Source organism: Barbatula barbatula (genome assembly GCF_947034865.1).
Source record: "Barbatula barbatula genome assembly, chromosome: 17".
NCBI lineage: Eukaryota > Metazoa > Chordata > Actinopteri > Cypriniformes > Nemacheilidae > Barbatula > Barbatula barbatula.
This window is the reverse complement of record NC_136780.1, coordinates 16,340,475-16,359,464: the sequence shown is the minus strand read 5'-3', so window position 1 is coordinate 16,359,464 and position 18,990 is coordinate 16,340,475. Positions and strand designations below refer to the sequence as shown.

The 18,990-nt window shown below is 38.9% G+C and overlaps 1 protein-coding gene across 1 annotated transcript in view; it reads left to right on the top strand.

Annotated features, from left to right (window-relative positions):
* LOC306906997 (ankyrin repeat and SAM domain-containing protein 1A) overlaps positions 1-18,990 on the top strand; it is a 70,107-nt gene that overhangs the window by 2,022 nt on the left and 49,095 nt on the right. The window contains 2 exon segments of the mRNA XM_079478799.1: positions 16,133-16,213; positions 17,234-17,390. Coding sequence (XP_079334925.1) covers positions 16,133-16,213; positions 17,234-17,390 — 238 coding nt within the window.

The window sequence follows — 18,990 nt, the reverse complement described above, 5'->3', positions numbered from 1 at the left end:
CTCACAAATCTGCCATTGGCGACGGAGAATATGTATATAAAAAGGCAGACTCCTGGATTTGTCAATGATCTACCAATAAAGATTAAACCTGCGACATGATTTTGGTTGGTTTGTGGTGGGTAAAGAGTGGCATTCAAAAGTTTGCGTGTTTGAAACCTTGGAATGTATTTCAAGTAACATTCAAAAAGATGTTGCAACGCACTTACAGTATATCGTCTCCTTTGCCAATAGCTCTCAAATGTTCTTGTTTGCCAGGAAATCTCTTAAACCTGGAGAAATCCGTACATTAATTTTTCTCAGTGGTTGTATTTGGGAGTTTGAGCCAATCACCTGAGCCATGAAAGCCATTGGCTAATGGATCTAGAACAATGTGCAAAGTCCCTCACTAGCTATTCACTTCCTGGTGCATGAAATATGCACTTGAAATTCACGCTCCAGCGTACATAGTTTTTTCATTTGTGGGTAAACTATCCCTTTAAGAGCTTCAGCTGAGGTCAAGGTTTTCAAGTGTTCAAGACAAGTGTACCATAATCTAAACCCATACAAAGTTGTACTTTCTGATAAAGAATGCGGTTATCTCAAAATCTCAAACATCAGACCGACCTATTACAGTTTTGTTGGTTCAGGTAGCAGCAGACCTCATTCTTTTCAACATGGACCCCTATTGACTTCCATTGTATGAACTGAAAACCACAGAGACATTTCTCAAGATATCTTCTTGAGTGTTCCACAGAGTCATATTCCGCATGAGGGTGAATAAATGATGACAGAGTTTGTATTTCTTTGAAAGGGACATTTCACCACAAATATAAATATCTCATGGCTTTCTTTCTTATTGTCGAAATGAAAAAGAGATATTAGGTAGAATGCTACTGACAGTCTCAGCCACCTTTCACTTTCACTGTTTGAAAAAAAAATCAATGTAGACATTCTGTCCTGTTTCGTACCTAAAACGGTCATATGGTTTTAAAACAAAATGAATATAGAGATGACAGAAATATAATGTTTGGGGGCACCGTCCCTTTAAAGTTAGCCGGATGTTAAATTTGCTGTCAATCCCAGAGGGGTTTCTTCTCTTCAGTAGCAGCACATCTGTACTCATTTAAATGCTTTGAAAGGCTCAAGTCGTGTTGAATTCTGCTTCTGTATGAGCCTCTGTAGACAGTATCCAATGCTTTCAGGACCTCAGAGTGTCACTTAAACCAGAGGCTTCGTGTTGAGACTTGTTGTTTTGTTTTGAAAGGGATTGCATCGTTCTCCTTCGAGGAATGTGTCATTCCTATGTGGCGGCACCTTCAGATTTGGCCAGGCTAATCTGTGTATGTGATTGAACAATCTATGTATGTACCCTAAATCCAAATCATCTAGGTTTCATCTATGGCTTTGACAGACAGTTTCCATCTGTTTGTCTGCATGTTTTCCTGTCCGAAGTCTTGGGAGGTCCGGAGTAAGATCTCTCAGTTTGTCTGTAATGGCATGAATGTTCTCACTTAAGCAGATGAAACTGTCACGGTGTGTGGACAGAACCCAAACGCAGGCAGCAGAGTCAAATAACAAAAACTTTATTTAAACAAAAGACCCTCGATGAGGAAAACACGATCTAAAACAAGACAAAAAGTGTAAACTAAAACTTTCCACAAGGGGAACAAAACAAACAAAGTCCTTTGAATAATAAATCAACGAAATCCACAAACTTAGAACAGGAACAAACACGATAATCCATAGAGAGGAATAGTCCAACAAGGTGACATGAGGAGGTACGATAATGACAAAAAGACAATGAACCGACAAGGGACAGAGGGAAAACTGGGGCTTGATAAAGGGAAAACACTAACAAGGACTGATGACACAGGGAGAGTGGCCACAGGTGACAAGGATGAAACACTAAGGGAAAGCTAACAGGAGGATTGCACGAGGCAGGTGAGGGGACTGAAACGCTAAGGGAAAGATGGACCAGGGCTGGAGACAAGACTAACACTAATGGACTGCTAACAGGGAAACAAGGGGGCGGGGCTAAAGGACGTGACACCGGAGAGAGAGCATGGCTTCTCAAACCAAAACAATGCTCTTTCTCCACACAAAACACATGGGACTGACATGATCCTGCCACAAGACTCGAAAACCAAGACAAGGAGAGGCAGGATCATGACAGAAACTGGACAAAGAACCCTCAAATTCTTTCAGTACTTCACATTATGTGTTGAGTGCCTCTTATGCTGTAGATGGCCTTTCATATTTATATATCACCAAATGAGACCATGTTTGAGAGAAAAGTCAATCGACTAAAGTGGTTTTGTTCTTTTCTTGCAAGAAGAATTCGGACTTGTCCTCCAGAGTTTCATTCGATTGCATTATGATTAAAGCCTCAGAGCTGTCATAGTAGATTGGGAACTAATGTACAATCTCCTGTCAGGATTGGAAGAGCTCTATTTACACGCGGACTGTCACATCTTAGTCCTGCAAAACTTACAGAAGAGAAGTTTCTCTGAGGAGCGGCCAGTGTTGTGGAGGATTCCTGCGGGCGAGATGAAAAAGCAGGTGCTTCCTGAAGATCTGCTGTGTCTGGAAACCGATCTGTATTGGGGTTCTGGCTTTAACAAAAATGACAGAACTGCAGACACTTTGGAGGAAACAGGCCAATCACAATGTGTAAAATTAAATATATTTATGCATTTTGGCCCTCAATTTTTCCAGAGCGACTTACAGTGTTTTTAATCTATGATGTTTATCAGAATGTGTGCTCCTTGGGATACTAACCCACAACTTGCCAATGCAATACTCAACCGTTTCAGCTACACAAAACATAAAAGCTTGTTGTCATAAGTTGAAAATGATGAAAATAAATCTAAATCTCTCTGTAAAAATAACCTATTGCAGATTAGCAAACACTTTTGCCGATATGTTTGTAGGTGCTGTATATGTTGAAGGTTTTATTTCTGAAAAAAGTGTTAATAGTCGTTTAAATGGTTTCAGATTCATAAACCCTATATGACACATTCCTCACTCAGAAACACTTTAGAGGTTGATTTGTGTCTTTTTCCGCTTTCATGTTGTGTGAACAGAGGTTAGTTTCATGTGGCGGCCGCATACCTTCAGTGATGTGGTTTGGTTCATGAACTGTGCAACCAAAGTCAGATTGGTATCGATTCCTTTTTTTTATTTGATAGACTAGCTACTTTTGTATCAGATGTAGTTTGACCTTTATTCTAATAAAGGTGATATCATTATTCATTTAAATTGTTACATCTGTCAGTACGCTTAGACTCAAACCAGCAGGTTAATGCTCACTATAAACACACTCTCAAATCAAATCTGAATGGTTTGTTAATTTTTTGGTATCGTAGTAGCTCCACGTTTGCTTTTTTGTAGCTGTCTGCTCCTAAAGCCATTAAGCCGCGGGGGTGATTCATGTCCAATTTAAATCCTTTTCTCTCTCTTTAACAGTTTAATGTCTCTCTGTACCAACTCTGTTTCATAAATGCGGCACAAATGAATTCATCATTTACCAACAGGACTTGACAATAAGCATCAATAATACTCGGGGCAATTGTCAGAACTGTTGCTTGCGCGATCGAGCCAGTGCTGCATAGCATTGTAAAGCCTTGCCAATTTAAATATAAAAAATGTTGGAAAATCTAACATCTTAGAGTATATTAAATCAATGCGTTAGCTCTTAAAAGGACAGTAGCACAATAAACATATCTGTTTTTAATGTTCATCAAACTAAATTTTTAAAACAAAGGGGTGCCGTAAGTTAGTATGATTCTAAGGGCCTACGTACCTTTGGGGGCCCTGCATGTGGTTCTGTGTCCGTCGGAAGAGGAAATATCGGTCGCTCACAGACCAACCGATGTGACCCGCAACGTGATTGAAAACCGATCGAGGGGACCGCTTTAGTCCAGACTAAAATATACAAGTGGGTGCAGAATACCGAGCAGTGACCCGTCGAAGGAAATTCAGTTTCTGTACCTGATATCTACTGTTAGACAACTCGTAACGCCTGAAAAGCCAAGTCTATTTATTTATTCTATTTTTGTTATGGGGCCAGTCAAAATGTGAACCACTAGCTCGATCAGGCCAGTAGAAACATTTTTAGCATGAAGTCCTGACCAATACTGAAAGTTAAAGGCAAGAAAATGTAAGATAAAGATTGTTACGTTATATAAAGACTGTTCCTGTTCAACTTCCTGAACACTTCCTTCATCTGCCACAATTGTGAAACAAACACAACTTTTCAACCTATTGATGACTGACCTTCATTTAACTTCAGCTTTAACAAAACATAAGTACACGCTTAACTTGTAGATATCATTTTGAAAAAAGCATACTTTATTATGTTAGGTTAAAAGCGGTTATTGGAAACTGCTTTAGGCGAAGCTTATCTAGGTTATTCTTTTAAAATGAGTTTGTAAGCTTTACTTTCCTTTGACTATGGACACATTCGAATCGATCTCAGTGACTGTTTTCACACAAACCATATTATCCTCTGTATCTTTTTTTTGTTTCCCTCGTCTAAGTGTGTGTTTAAATACTTCAGGATTAGATCATTAGGAAGTTATGTTATATTTACTTGGAGGACTGTGTCAGTCATGACCCAGAATGCACTACTAGGCTTGCTTGACAGAACCTTCTACCCTATTAAGTAATCTTCAGACACACGCACAAACACACTCAACTGACTGGAATGTGGTTTATCAGGAACCGTATATCAACTCAGGGGCTCATGTACAAATCCTCTAACTATGCCAAAAGGATTGCTTAACCACCTTCTCTGTGTGTTTACATTGAATTAAGAAGAAGTGAACTCTTAAACAGGTTGAGGTTTCGAGTAATGGACTCGATAGCTAAAGTTGTCACTAAATGCTGTCATTGGCTGGCCAGTGAGTTGTTGAGTAGTTCCTTTTAGTTATTTTTGGTCTTACTTATATAGTAATATAGTAATTTTATTGCAGAAAAGTTGTTTTGAAATCATTTTGAGGTTATATCAAGTGCAAGTGTTGACGGCTCCTTATTCATCCAGAATAAATATCTAGCAGTTGTAACTAAAACAACTAAAAGACTGAGAGGAATCTGACACCCACATGGTTACATTCCAGGAACTAAAGGGGCTAAGAAAAGTCCTTATGAGTTCAAAACAGACCTGCAATTTTGTCGAAAACAAGCTGATTTTCCCTTTTTTGAGAAATCTTTTATTTGAAAGAGAAGTTGTGTTGCTTTCTTAGCAAAGAGGCACAAGTGTTATATGTTCTGACGAAGTAAAATGTGAAACTTTCTGGACTAGTTATCTTGGCAGTAAAGAGCTGATACAGTTGTTTCTTATTAAGGGTCTTGGCCGTCTTGTTTTGTAGTTTCAGTATTAAATCATGCAGGCAAGCATCTCGTTCCGTACCCGGACGCTTTTGTCAAATCTGAAGAAGACTGACTTTGATTAACATCATCTTTGTTTTGTTTATGCGGCCCTCCACATTTCACCAGAAATTGAAGAATGTCCTCTGGAAACTCGTCCAGTTATTATTGTAAAATGTTGTGTTTTGGAGTATAAAGGAAAAAAACTAATGGGGGTTTACATTCTCCTGGCCTTTGTGACATTGTAAAATACCAGCTTGAGTTTAATCTGAAAGCAGCTCTCAGTTCTTCATTAGCTGATGCTTTTTCCTTTAATTTACTTCAGTTCTTGGCCCACCCGCTGTTTGTGCAACTGCACTTCTAAGACCATTGCTCGTATTCTACAACTTCAAACGTAGTTTTATTTGGACCGGTTAGCTGGTGAAATGTCTTTTCTGGACAGCAGTTACTCTTGTCTAGACATTTTGATTGCTCATTTTCATCGACTTGCTGTTTTCCTCCTCACTGTCAGCAGAACATCACACACATCAGCAGTTGGGAAAAACCTAAATCTTTTGATCGTCACATATTTTACTCATAGCCTGGGTGAAGTTAGCCAACAGCTTACTATAAGATGAAACAATCTATATATGCAGGTCTCAAAACCAACGCCATGTCAGAGACTAGTGCTGGGTATCGATAAGGGATGGGAATCTTTGGTCCCTCACAATCGATTCAGAATAAATTCTTGACGTCCTTATAAGCATACAGAAAACGCCATTACGGCACATTTGCGCTCCGAGTCAGACTAGTGTTGGCACTTTCGCTTCTAGTCTTTGACCTGTCACATAGTGTACTTGAGTACAACTGAGTGCCCAATATAACCATTCTCATTGACATTTTCTGTTAGTAAAATATTATATTGTTATAGTGTATAATAGTAAATTTACACTTTACATGAATTGACACATCCTCTGACAAAATCATTGTACATATAAGAGGGGTGATTTTGGCAATATTACTGTATTTGTCTCATGCAGCACATGGCTAACAAACTGTGCATATTTACAGAGTGTGAGTTGCTCCGTCTCACAGCCTGAGAGGGAGAGATATTCTCCGGTACAGAAACAGTATCGATAACGTCTAGCTATACAATGTGGACAACTGTAATAATTTAGCCGCTGGGCTCATCACCAGGTTTTGGTGTCCGTGCATACATGTAGCCTAAACTATATGGATAAAGGCACGATAACAATAGAGTTTAGTACTGGGAGGTATGTCCATAAATGAAGATAACGGTATTTTTCGGATTTATACCAGTTTCCGGTACGTGACGGTACTTTTTAAACCACATTTTCTACTGATTGAGAGAGGAAATACTGCAGTTGACTGACTTAATGCCCTTTTATGAGTGAACATTTTTGACAAAATTCTACTAGTATTATGAAGTGAAGGAATCAGGATGCATGACAGTTGCAGTCAAAATACACAACCTTTTAATCGTGCAGATTTCGCAAAACAACTACACAATGTAAACAACCTCTTCTCCTATCATAACTGCAAAGTTTAGACTTCTTTCACAAATAAAAAGCATGCAAAGGTAAATGGCACACATAATATTTAGACAAATAAATAGAAAGCAGTGCTCAAAATGACCTTTTTTCCTTGCTAGCGCCATATCTATGGGTAGCACTGGTGTTAGGAGCACCCAACCGGAAATGAATACGATGGTTTGGCGGAATAGTTGAATACAAAATAGTAAACATTTTCCATTAAAACATGCATGTAATGTCTGCTGTGTTTAACATAGTCACAATGGCCTCATGATTTCCTGAAATCATATTTTTTGAATCATAAAACAAAAGCTTAAATTAGATACGTGAGAGGAAAGCGATCGCATCACGCTGTCAATCCTCCTTCCTCTACTGACCGTTTTTTCACATCATAGCATACAGACAAAAAAAATTGGGTATATTACAAATTCATATCATAACAAAAATACACACCGGTATTCGGTATGAACCAGTATACTCCCCAGTACTAATAGAGTTCCAAAATGTTACTTGCATTCTCGAGTAGCATCATTTTGAATCAATGAAAACACAAGGCTAGATTAAGTACGAAGGATAAATAGAAATAAAGTTTAACCGTCCTCTTGTGTTATTAGGTAGTTAAAAAGGTGTTAATCTGTTTGCCGCAAGAGGCAGCGTTGCCTGTTCCACAACAACTCTTAGCTGCTCACGGAAAATGAGATTCGTTAAAAAATGCCAAAAATCGACCGATGAATTGGCCAGTCGATCAAAAGGTCGACCTCTTGTCCTGCTACTGGATAAGTCTTATATTAACATTTTTCTTACTGTGCTGTAATATTAAGCTTAATTGTTATTAGCCTGTTTTCAGTTTTGTTCATTGATGCACTACTGGCTCACAATTTATATCCATTAAGGTAGCCAAAAGATAAGGTAATGTTGCCGCATATTGTGCCTTGTCATGAATATGTGTAATGCTTGTAAACAATGACTTCCGAACCACAAAAAATGCCCATTGACTTCCATTGTATGAACATAAAACCTCAGAGGTCTTTCTTTCCGCTTGCATGTCTGGCTTTAACTGTTATCCTTTGTGTGCGTTGGTTGCCTTGGTTTGTCTTTTGCCTTGTTGGTTTGTCATTTGTTGCATTGTCAGTGCTTGAGCAAGAGGTTGAAGGTCCACCCCGGCATCTGTGCAACGTTTTAGGTTATTATTCTCACATTTAGTTCGATTGCCTGGTCTGAACCCTGGTTCGATTGGTCCCCTCTGCTCTGCACTGCATGCACTGCGTTCATATTATTATTTGTGGGTCCAAACCGCGCATCGTTTGCATCATCAAGCCTGCAGCTGTTTACCCTGTTGCTTGTAACGACGATACGTGAGAAGGCGGCAAAATGCCTAACATTGCTCGCTTCACTTTTATACATTTATGTTTTTGAACCGTTTTTGTTTCCGAAGCTTCTGTACATAATGGCACTTTCATCTGTGAATGCACTGCAAATCCTCCTTAGAACGCTGAAGGCGAACATAAATTAGATATATCGCTCTCTGCTTGGAGCGCCCCAGTCATGCTCGTCAGAAAATGTAGTGAAACACACACACAAGCACACGTTTTACCAAAAAATATGTCATTAATAGCGGTTGAATTCCGCGATTTGGTACGGAGGCGCAGCAAAGCGTACTGAACTTCCCATTAACCGCACCCCAGACCTCCCTATTTAAGCAGACTCGTGTTCAGTTCGCTGGTGCACACCTGGGATCAGAAGACAGCGTTCACATCACCCAAACGATCCGAACCCGTTAATCGGACCCTAAAGTGCTAATGTGAAACCGCCCTCTCTCGGCACTGCCACACTGCACTTGGTTTCCAGCGGCCAAACTGGAACAGAAGTGTCCTATTTACAAATTGTAGAAGTGGGAGGTTTGGAGCTGTGGTCACTCTAAAATACATTTAGGAAATTTACTCCAAGATGCTTTTGGCTCTTTCGTTGGTCTTTCAGGTTTTGGATTAATAAAATACAAATGTAATAAATCTGTCCAAAGATTAATCATCTGCTGCTTTTAAAACACTGGGTTTGTGTACTTGTGAATGATGCGATCAGTAAATAATGTACATTCAAAGCCAGACCCGTCCTGAATGGTATGTTTAATTTCAGACAGAATTTTAATTTAGGAAATGCTTGATTTGCTTTGTCGCGTTATTAGATGTAATGTTTTTACTTCATCTGCTTTTTTCCTGTTTGGCACGAACACTATAAATGCTATTTTGTTATTTTTAGGTCTACTGAACGTTTGTTACCATGTTTGTAGGACTTTGTAGGAGTCTCAGTTTTCAAGTTTTTATTATACTTGCTCAATACTAATATTAATTAATTTGAATAAAATAATTGGACAATACGACGACAGCATCAATCATATTCATAACAGAATAAAATCGTATTCATTTGGTTATTACAGTGCCTTGCAAAACTATTCATTTTATTCACTTTTCTTTGCTGATGCCTTATCTTAAACTATTTTAAATTATGATTTAACTCCATGCATTGCACAATAACAACAAAACAAAAAACTGATTTGTGACAGCTTTGAAAATTTTCTAAAAATAAATTAAGTACATTGCATAAGTATTCATACCCTTAACCGTTAAAGCACCTTTACAGACATGATTGACAAGCTTTACACATCTGAATTTGCCAATTTTCTGACATTCTTCTCCTCAGATCTTCTGAAAATCTGTCAGGTTGGATGGAGATCATCAGTAGACAGACATTTTCAGGTTTATACAGAGTTGGGTTCAAGCCCAAGCGCTAGCTGGGCAACTGAAGGACATAGACCGAGTTGTCCATAAGCCACTTGTTTTAGCTGTGTGCTTAGGATCATTGTTTAGGAACCTTCTGCCCTGTCTGAGGTTCTAAATGTGCTGGTGTTGAGCAGTGCCTGGTTTTCTCCAGACACGATGCATGAAACTGAGATTCATCAGACCAGATAATTCTGTTTCTGACAGTTTGAAAGATTTGTTGAAGTACGTTTTTGCATATTTAAATGTTTTATCTGTCTTGACTGAGCAAAGGCTTGAGTCTGGCCACTTGGCCATAAAGCCCAGACTGGTGGAGTGTAGCAGTGATGTTGGTCCTTCTATAAGTTTCTCGCATCTCCATATATGATCATGGAGCTCAACCAGAGTGATCAACAGCTTCTTGGTCACTGCTCTTACCAAGACCCTTCTCCATTGATGGCTTAGTTTGGACAGGAGGTCAGCTCAAGAATGAGATCTGGAGTTTACAAGCCTCTTTGATTAAGGATTATTGGAGGCTACATGCTTCTGCGAACCTTCTTTACAGCAGATTCTTTTAATTTAAATTCATTGGTCAACGGGTTTGGGTCACATGCATTCTGAACCGTAGAGCACGATCTGTACGGATCACGGATCAACCGCGGTCAGTTTCACAACTACCAATGATGCATCTGCTTTTTGCATGATGATCAGTGCACTTAATTAAACTCCAGTGCCCTGGCAGTGGGCACCATGTATCAGCCACGTCTTGGCTGTGTGCCGTGGACACGGCTAATCCTCAGCAGTATGTCCGCCAAACCACTAATTGGCTCAAGGAGATATCCTAGACTGAGTTAATTGTGTCCTCACCTGTTCCCCCACTTTCGTCTGCTTTCCTATTATTTCATTTTAATGGGACATTTAAAAATATGCCTGTATTTGTGGAAAACCTCCCAAATAGAAGTGAACCTATTGTGCTGAATCCAGATTGCTTTATATGGACTTGAATTTGAGTTGAGCTGAAAGCTGTGACAGGGCATTTGAGAAATAGAAATTCTGTGGATTTTCCTCCAGTTCACAGCACTTGATATTTGCACATTTTCTTTTCCTTTCCCCTCCATTTCTCACTCTGTCCATTTCTTTAAGTGACGCCAAATTACAGCAAGCTAGTTTCTACTAGGCTCCAGTCTTTGAGATGATACCCCCTGTGGGAAATTAGGGATTAGCTTTTACTGCCAGACTATTGCCCTTCAATTCCATTCACTCATCGTTTGTGTTTTCTTTAAATTTCAGGTCTCCTTTATCCTCTTTCCCTCTGTATTGTGTTCAGTTCATCTTTGAGGAACTTTAAGAGGATGAAGATGATCCGCTGGTGCTGGTGACTCATGCCCTTGAGATGAGTCTTATAACAAGAGCCTCCAGATTATTAAAGCCTTCCAGTCACTGTCATGTGTTGGATGCCTTGTATCTCATGTTACTTGTAATTTATTGTCTTCATCAGTTAAGACAATAGCACTAGATTTTGCGAAATCCGATTGTAATTGGCATGGAGTGTTGGGCACGAAATTGAGACAGTTTTCGCCGCATATGCTCCCTAAATGCAACCTTTGCAACATTAAAGAATATTCCATCCGCTGCACAAATTTCCCACCATTTCTCTATGTAAACACGTGCTAGACGTATGAGTTTCAACCCTCTCGCGTCTGCTGCGCCTTGCGAAGTAAGCACTAGTGTTTACGGCAGTTTGTGCTGCCAGCAGCACTTTGGGAGCGCTATTACATTATTTTAAATACATTCACAGGCAAACCTCTTCAGAAACGGATCATCTGTTTCTTGCATACAGTATGTGCAATGTGAGCATAAAACCTGATTTGTTTATGTAGTTTGTCTGAAGGCTATGAGGGTTCAGTCAGTGGAGGAAGGAGGATTGACAGTGTGATATGATCACCACCTCTGCTAACTTGAGCACTATGCAAAAGCATGTAGACAAAACAACCACAGCTCTTTACTTAAAGTTACGCCTGTTAAGAAAACAAGGCATAATTTTTGTGCAATTACTTCTTGTCAGTTGAGTTTGACACAAAACATTTAGCAGTGTTTACATAGTTTATCACAGTATAATATAATAAATTAAAATAGAAGTTTAATTTGTTTCATAAAGTACAAGATGATTTTATAATGCCAAAATTTTTTGCATTTTCAGTTTTTAAGGTTAATAAAAGACACTTCCATCTATATATTTCATAATTGAGGATTTCTTTAAAAAAGTCGTCACCCCCTATCAGTTATTGTTGGTCTCATGTATAAGACATAAAGCAAACCTACGTTGGTAGTAAGTACGGTTGTGATTATACTAACTCAATCATATTTTTTGTATCGTGACGGTAGTTACTTGTGTGTATGCACCTGGTGAATAGAGCATTTTTGGTAACACCAAACACAAACAATGGTTTTCCCACATGCAGACTGGGTTAAGAGAAGGGTTTTACTGTAATGTTTTTAATGTTGATATTACTAGAGCTGTCATGTATGTTTCCTCTCGTCTGGTCATTGTTTTAATCTGAGCTCTCTATGGCTGAGGTTCCCCGCCGGCTTCCAGGCAGAGATGTGCTCAGTGGCGCTGCTGAAGCTGACTCTCGGCTGAGCTCTGGGCCTTTGTGCCAACTGAAGGCCTTCTTCTCTTTAATGATTCTCTCTCTCTTTCTCTGTTTCCTAATATATTCTGATGGGCAGGCCTTTCACATGCAAAAGGAAATATGCCACAAGGTTACGAAGCGCAGATGTCTTCGTGGTGAAATAAGGTTCTCATTTGCATGTTGTCTTGCAAGCTGCTTTTATCAAATGTGCAGATACTTTAACAAAAATATGGTACTAATGCATTTTAGTGGGAAATGAAACTGCAGTTTGTCTTAAAGGGATAGTTCACCCAAAAAATAATTCACCCTCATTGAAAATCTGTATGACTTAAAAGAACACAAGTGGAACACAAAAAATTATATTTTGCGAAATGTCTCACAGCGGTTTTGAGTTCATGCAATAGAAGCCAATGTTGTTTGGTTACCAATGTTCTTCAAAATATCATCTTTTGTGTGATGCTGGATGAAACTGTTAGAAATGTAGAAAGGCAACATGCCATTGATTTTATTTGATATTTGCGTTCATGTTTAACTGATTAAAAGAAATGTTCAAAAGAAAATATATACAAAATATACAAATTGGCAAATATTGCACTGATATTGGCTTTGAACCGCAAGAATGTTTTTGTCAATCCCAATTTGTTCTGTAGCTCTATGTGTTGACCTGTTGGATCAGCCTATGTGTCACATGACCTCCCCCTCCCACCCTGTGAGATTCCCAGTCTCCCAAGTGTGTTAAAACCGCTCGAAGAATTCCACTTTGCTGCACGCCATGCTGTGTATACATCTCTATTTCTCAGCCTGTAGGTTTAAAAACACAATTCACTATTATACACAGTGAAATACTTATTTCACTACAATAAAGTAGTGAAATACCAGCTGTTGTCCAAGTTTGCTATCAACACTTTATCTGTATGGTTTGTTGGTGTTGTAGATTTTGTCCACAGTCATGTGGGTTTGTGGGGTAAAAAATGACCTTTGTGTGAAACAACAGCACCGCAGAGGCTTTTTGGATGATCCGTCCGGCAGTCTCCAACCTGGCAGCAACATGTGCCAGTTGACGTGGTGCCATCGATACACCACAAACAAATCAAATTACAATTCACAAAGTTACAAAGCATGAGCCTTTAAGAGCTGTACAGACGATAATAATACATTTTATTTATAATAATATTTTTTCTCGCTCACTGTTCCCCCATGTGGTTGATAAGTGAAAAGGTCCGTTACCAGTGTCGTAATATTGCTGTAAAAGCTACCCGTGGGCAGGGCAATACACATGAATTTATATACTAATCTAATGAAACCGGCGAATGCAGAAATGTTGTTTGGAAACCATATCGCACTCTTCCGCAGGCAGGGGATGGGCGGTGCAGTGTGTACCGAATCAGAACAAAGAACTAACACCGTGTCTACACCGGATGCAAACGCTACGACACGACACTTGTTCTAATGGGATTGTTGCGCTGCACCACATCCAGTGTGGACAAAATAAAAAATTATAATGGGTTCTTTTGTCTTTTTTCACGCTGCGCCGCATCCAGTGTTGACACAGTGTTGCAGGGTGAGGTTGCTCAGGTAGCGGCGGCAGTAGAATTCGTCCGATTAAGCGTTGTTCTACTACTGAATTCTTTTTAGAGACATCATTTTAAAGTCGAACTATAAAATGATAAATGTAAAAATCACATTTTTCTCGTAAATCCTTGTAAAGCTTAAGAAAAGCCTGTTAGGAGCCTGTTAGTAGCCCAAAATGTGCAGTTAATTTTAAGCAAACACTTGAAATTGCAACAGAATATTACACACAAACATTTTCGCTTCATTGATGCTTATGTTTTGTTATTTCGACATGTTTTACAGTAGTATGTTTCTGTATAAATAGAGTAGTATGTTGCACTGTGTATAGTTAGATTTTCTCCTCAGTGTGCTGAATGAGGAAAGCATTTAGAATTCTATGTATTTTGTCATAAGATCCAGCTTAACCACAATGCCTTGTCACTTCCTATGTGAAGACACTAACAAACCATCCGTCAGAACCACGTTTATCATATTGTGTGTTTTAGTCAGTCACTTATTTTGTGTCTTGCAAATTCAATATGTTGTCTTGTATAAAGACATTTAATGCTGACACTGGTCAGTTCATGCTGGTTCATTACATACTCTGTAAACAAGCGACAGTTTACTCTGTTTGTGTCATTCCTTCCCACATAGAGCTGTTGTCTACCTCAGGTGAACACAGAACTAATGAGTGATGGGAGTGTAAGATGAGTTTGATCGACATCACAAGATGCGTTCTCTGTCTACCAACTGCCAGCTTCTCAAGTGTTTTTCATGCCGTATGTGTTACTTTGATATGATGTCAAGCGAGCATGTGTGCCACAAATGTGAGAGAGGGGTCTTTGTGAATCAGATCCTGTATCCTATAGATGCCAACGTACATTATACATTTGCAGCTACAATGAGAGATTCTTCCTGTTCATTTCATGCACACAGATTTCTGGTCATTGATACTGATAAAGTTTGACTGGAACGGATATATAAAACGATCAGCTTTATAGATTTTCTTGTGATGGGTAGATGTCAGCTCACTATGCATCGCACAGCCTGAGGACGCTGTCTGGGCTTCTGTTCTGTGGGTGTGATGTTGGCAGATAAGATACACAAGCAGTCAGTGCTTTAAAAGCGTTTTATGCTCAGGACAAGTATACCAGTAGGATGAATTTGCTCAGCTTCTCAGATTCAGAATCATGATTTGTTTAAAGAACCATAAACATATGGTTCTTTGTCCCCGACTAGAGATTTTATAAGTTCCCATTAGTTGACTATTTGCATGTTTATGATATTAATATAATATCTCAATATACATTGGTGAATGGGGACATAATGGTTTAAGCGTCATGGATGTAACATTGATAACATTGGTTTTGTTTATCTCTGTAATAGAGAACGTTGTAATGAGGCTTAAAATATGAATTAAGCGTTCAAGCCCAAGCATAATGCAATCCGATGCAACACCGCCAAAAGTTATGATTATACGTATGTCTCTATGTAATATTTCACTATCTAACTGGTGAATATTGAAAAAAGATGGATGAATATCAATTTTAGACAATTGAATCGAAACAGCAAACTAAAATATTAGTTACAAAATATTTGTTGACGTTTCTTTCTATGCATCTGACCACAAAAATACCTGTAATGTGAAAAACCAAGTATTTTCTTCAAAAACTAAATTGTAGCCATATATTAAATGTATTATATTAACTAAATATTGTAAATAACATTAATCCTCTTTTGTAGTGCTTTTGTGCTATTCATTTTATTTGTTGAGGCGATACAAATGCTAGACCGGGATGAAGACAAGATGTCGGTTATTGCTCATTTTAAAACAACGTGTTTTATTACTTGTAAAAGGTCATTTTATTCACTGGCTCCTAGTCATACACTGGTTTCTAAATGTTTCCTGGAGGAAATGTAGTATCGCTACTTTAGACCAACTTAAATGTATTCATTTTGATCTAGATCTCATTTAATGTATAGATCAGTGAAATAATGATAACAAGGTCAATGGTACAAATGTTGTCAGTTGTGTTATATGTCTTAATATGAAGGTTTTATTTCGCGAAACGACTTTTGCATTCAAAAGCTTTCATGTAGCTCGGTAGCTAGAGCATGGCGCTAGCAACGGCAGTGTCATGGGTTCCATCCCAGGTATTGCACGTACTATGATGCAAATGTATAGCATAATGCAATGTATGTCGCTGTGGATAAAAGCGTCTGCCAAGTGCATAAATGTGAGTGTATGCATGTATTGTTTCTCAGCTCCTGTATTTAAATATGATGGCTTTAATTGTGTCCTCCGTTTGTTTTGCAGTATCTGGAGGGGACCGAATGTGAACTGTGTTGATAGCACTGGATACACACCTCTTCACCACGCTGCTTTAAATGGACACAGGTGAGTTCAGTCTTCTGTTGATCTTTGACACATACCTGCAAGAAATCTGAATTTGTGACACCAGGCTGTCATGTCTTTGGAGATCTGATTCAGTGATTTAGTCTGTGTTCAATAACGTCAGGGCTTCAGAGTGCGACCAGTTTTCGAGAATTTTTATGAGTACTCGCGCGTGGGGGACCTGCAATTTCTGGAATTTCTTCTAGTTGTTATTTCATGTGGAAAGACAAGTAGAACGACCCGGGAGTGCAGGCTGTGTGTGATAGTCACTCCCGTCACTGATATTTCCCGCTGCCGACGCGCACAATCCAGGTCGTCATTGACATGTTTACACACACAACGTGAGAGCATAATTACGAGTCACCGTTTTCTGTGACGGATTTTCTGAGCCTGAACATTTTGATATATGAGATGCTTTAGGGGTGATTCACATTTGGCATCCTTTGCACGCTCAAATTCATTATTGTAAATGTAGACACGTGGAAGGCCCGCAAATAGGGAGCGATGCACATGCGGCGCATCGAGATGGAAATCAATTTTGCATTTGACTAGAAAAAGAAGCACGGGTCACACGCGGTTTTAGACCCGAAACTAACTGCGGAGGAGTTCAGGGAACATCTTTTATCGGTATATTTCTGTATCATTTCAAATCCGAACACAATTTCTGTTGGTTCAAATGAATCCAGATTACAGTCTCTCTATTTCGCTCTAATCTATAACAAAGCTTCTCAGTAGGCTCTGCCTCTTTTAAATAAGCAGAACCAAATCTGCTGTCGTCAAGTAACTTATTTGTCAGTTTCAGTAATGCAGTTCATTTGGGGTAAATGTGAATAATTGCATTGTAGGCTGATTCAAGGTGTGCCCCTAAATATTCAGCTTGCGCTGCTAGAATTTTCAGTCAGGGGCTATATTGCTACTAGCAATTGCCACTCTAGTACTATTGCCACTTTGTATGCCAGTTAAACACGGAAAGATTTCTTAATCTTGAATTCTCTCTCTCCGTCTCTCACTCTCTACACACAGCGAGGTGGTCGAGTTACTGCTGCGAAACGAGGCTATGACGAACATCGCAGACAACAAGGGCTGTTATCCTCTGCACCTCGCTGCTTGGAAGGGAGACCAACGCATCGTCAAACTTCTCATCCATCATGGGCCATCTCACCCCAAACTCAATGAACAGGTCTGCACACCCAACATGAACCCCCCTCAGCCCAAATTCAGAGATATATTGTGGGTTGTTTTTAACATGACGCCTTTTTGGTGACATTGTTGTCTGTGCTTATGAACAACATACGTTTTCCTCTGCCTTTTACAGTAAAAACAGATAATACTTACTGATGGAAAAAAACAGATGTACTGTTTCCAGATTTTCAAAGTGTGCATGTGGACAGATTTTTAGTTTAGGGCAGATATTACACAAGACCGCAGCTGTACTGATGAGGAAATCAAAACTATATTATTTCCGATTGATAGCTACATCAGATTTTTTAAAGATGTTTTTTAAAGGGATCACATGGCACGTGTACGTGTTTTTCTGTGTCTTTGGTATGTTATTAGTTGCCCATGCATGTATTAGACATGTAAAATTGCAGAAAATCTGAACAAAAGATGCATTCTATCTAAAAGCGAATGCCTGAAATGCCCCGTGTAACCACACCCCCACAAATCTACGCCAGTTCGTGTTATGATTTGACTAGACCGCCCAAATGTAAATGCAAGTAAGGTGGGCTTATCTGTCAGTACAATTGCTTTGGAACCTGATGTTCCAAATATGGTAAGAGGCGTTACATTTCCGTCACACGCTTGCAGTATTCAACCAATCACTAAGCACTGGTTAACTGACCAATCATAGCACACCTCGCTTATCAGAACGATGAGCTTTGTAAAAAATCCACATTCCACAAACATGCACACTATGTGGAAAATACCGCATTTTTTAACCTTAAGTCATGTTTACACATTGCATTACATCTAAAATAAACTATAATTTAACAATATCCACAAAATGTGCCATACTGGAAAAGGGAATAGGACTTGCGCTGTCACGCTTTAAAATGATTACGTTTAATATGTCTGAAGTGATATGCTAGTTTTGTATGTTTTAGACTGAAATGTATTCTTTTTCTGTAGTGTCATTTTCGAGTGAACTGTGCCTTTAACTCACATTTCCAAAGTGTACAAGTAGAGGTATCGTGAGGGTGTTGACTGGAGGGAACGTGTGTAAATTCAGTAATGACAGAGTTAGAAGTTTGTGACACATCTCAGGAATAGCAGCAGTTTATCAGGAAGGCTGTTGCTTCCTCTTTCTGTATCTTCACACTGTTCTTATTTACACTGAGTGCGTGAACATGAAGCTGAACGAGAGTACACCGACTTCTCACTTTTTAAACAAGCTACAACCAATCTTCACTTCACAACTACTATTTTTACACCAGTGTCAGTTGCATAACAGCTATTCACACATTTTTAAACACGGGGAACTATTCAAGTTGAGGGATTTAAAAAAAAGGAGTAAATCTTGTTTAAAAACTTGTTTTACTGCAGTTTGATGTTGAACGTTGATCTTTGAGTTGTTGTACAAGTCTGCATTGGTAGCTTAATGTTTTAAAGTGCTTTTAAAGGAACGGTTCACCCAATAATGAAAATTCTGTCATTTACTCATCATCAAGTTGTTCCAAACCTGTCTTAGTTTCTTCGTTCGGCTGCACAGAACTGTTTGGTTTCCACATTCTTTAAAATACAAATGTTCAACAGAACAAAGAAATAAACACAGGTTTGGA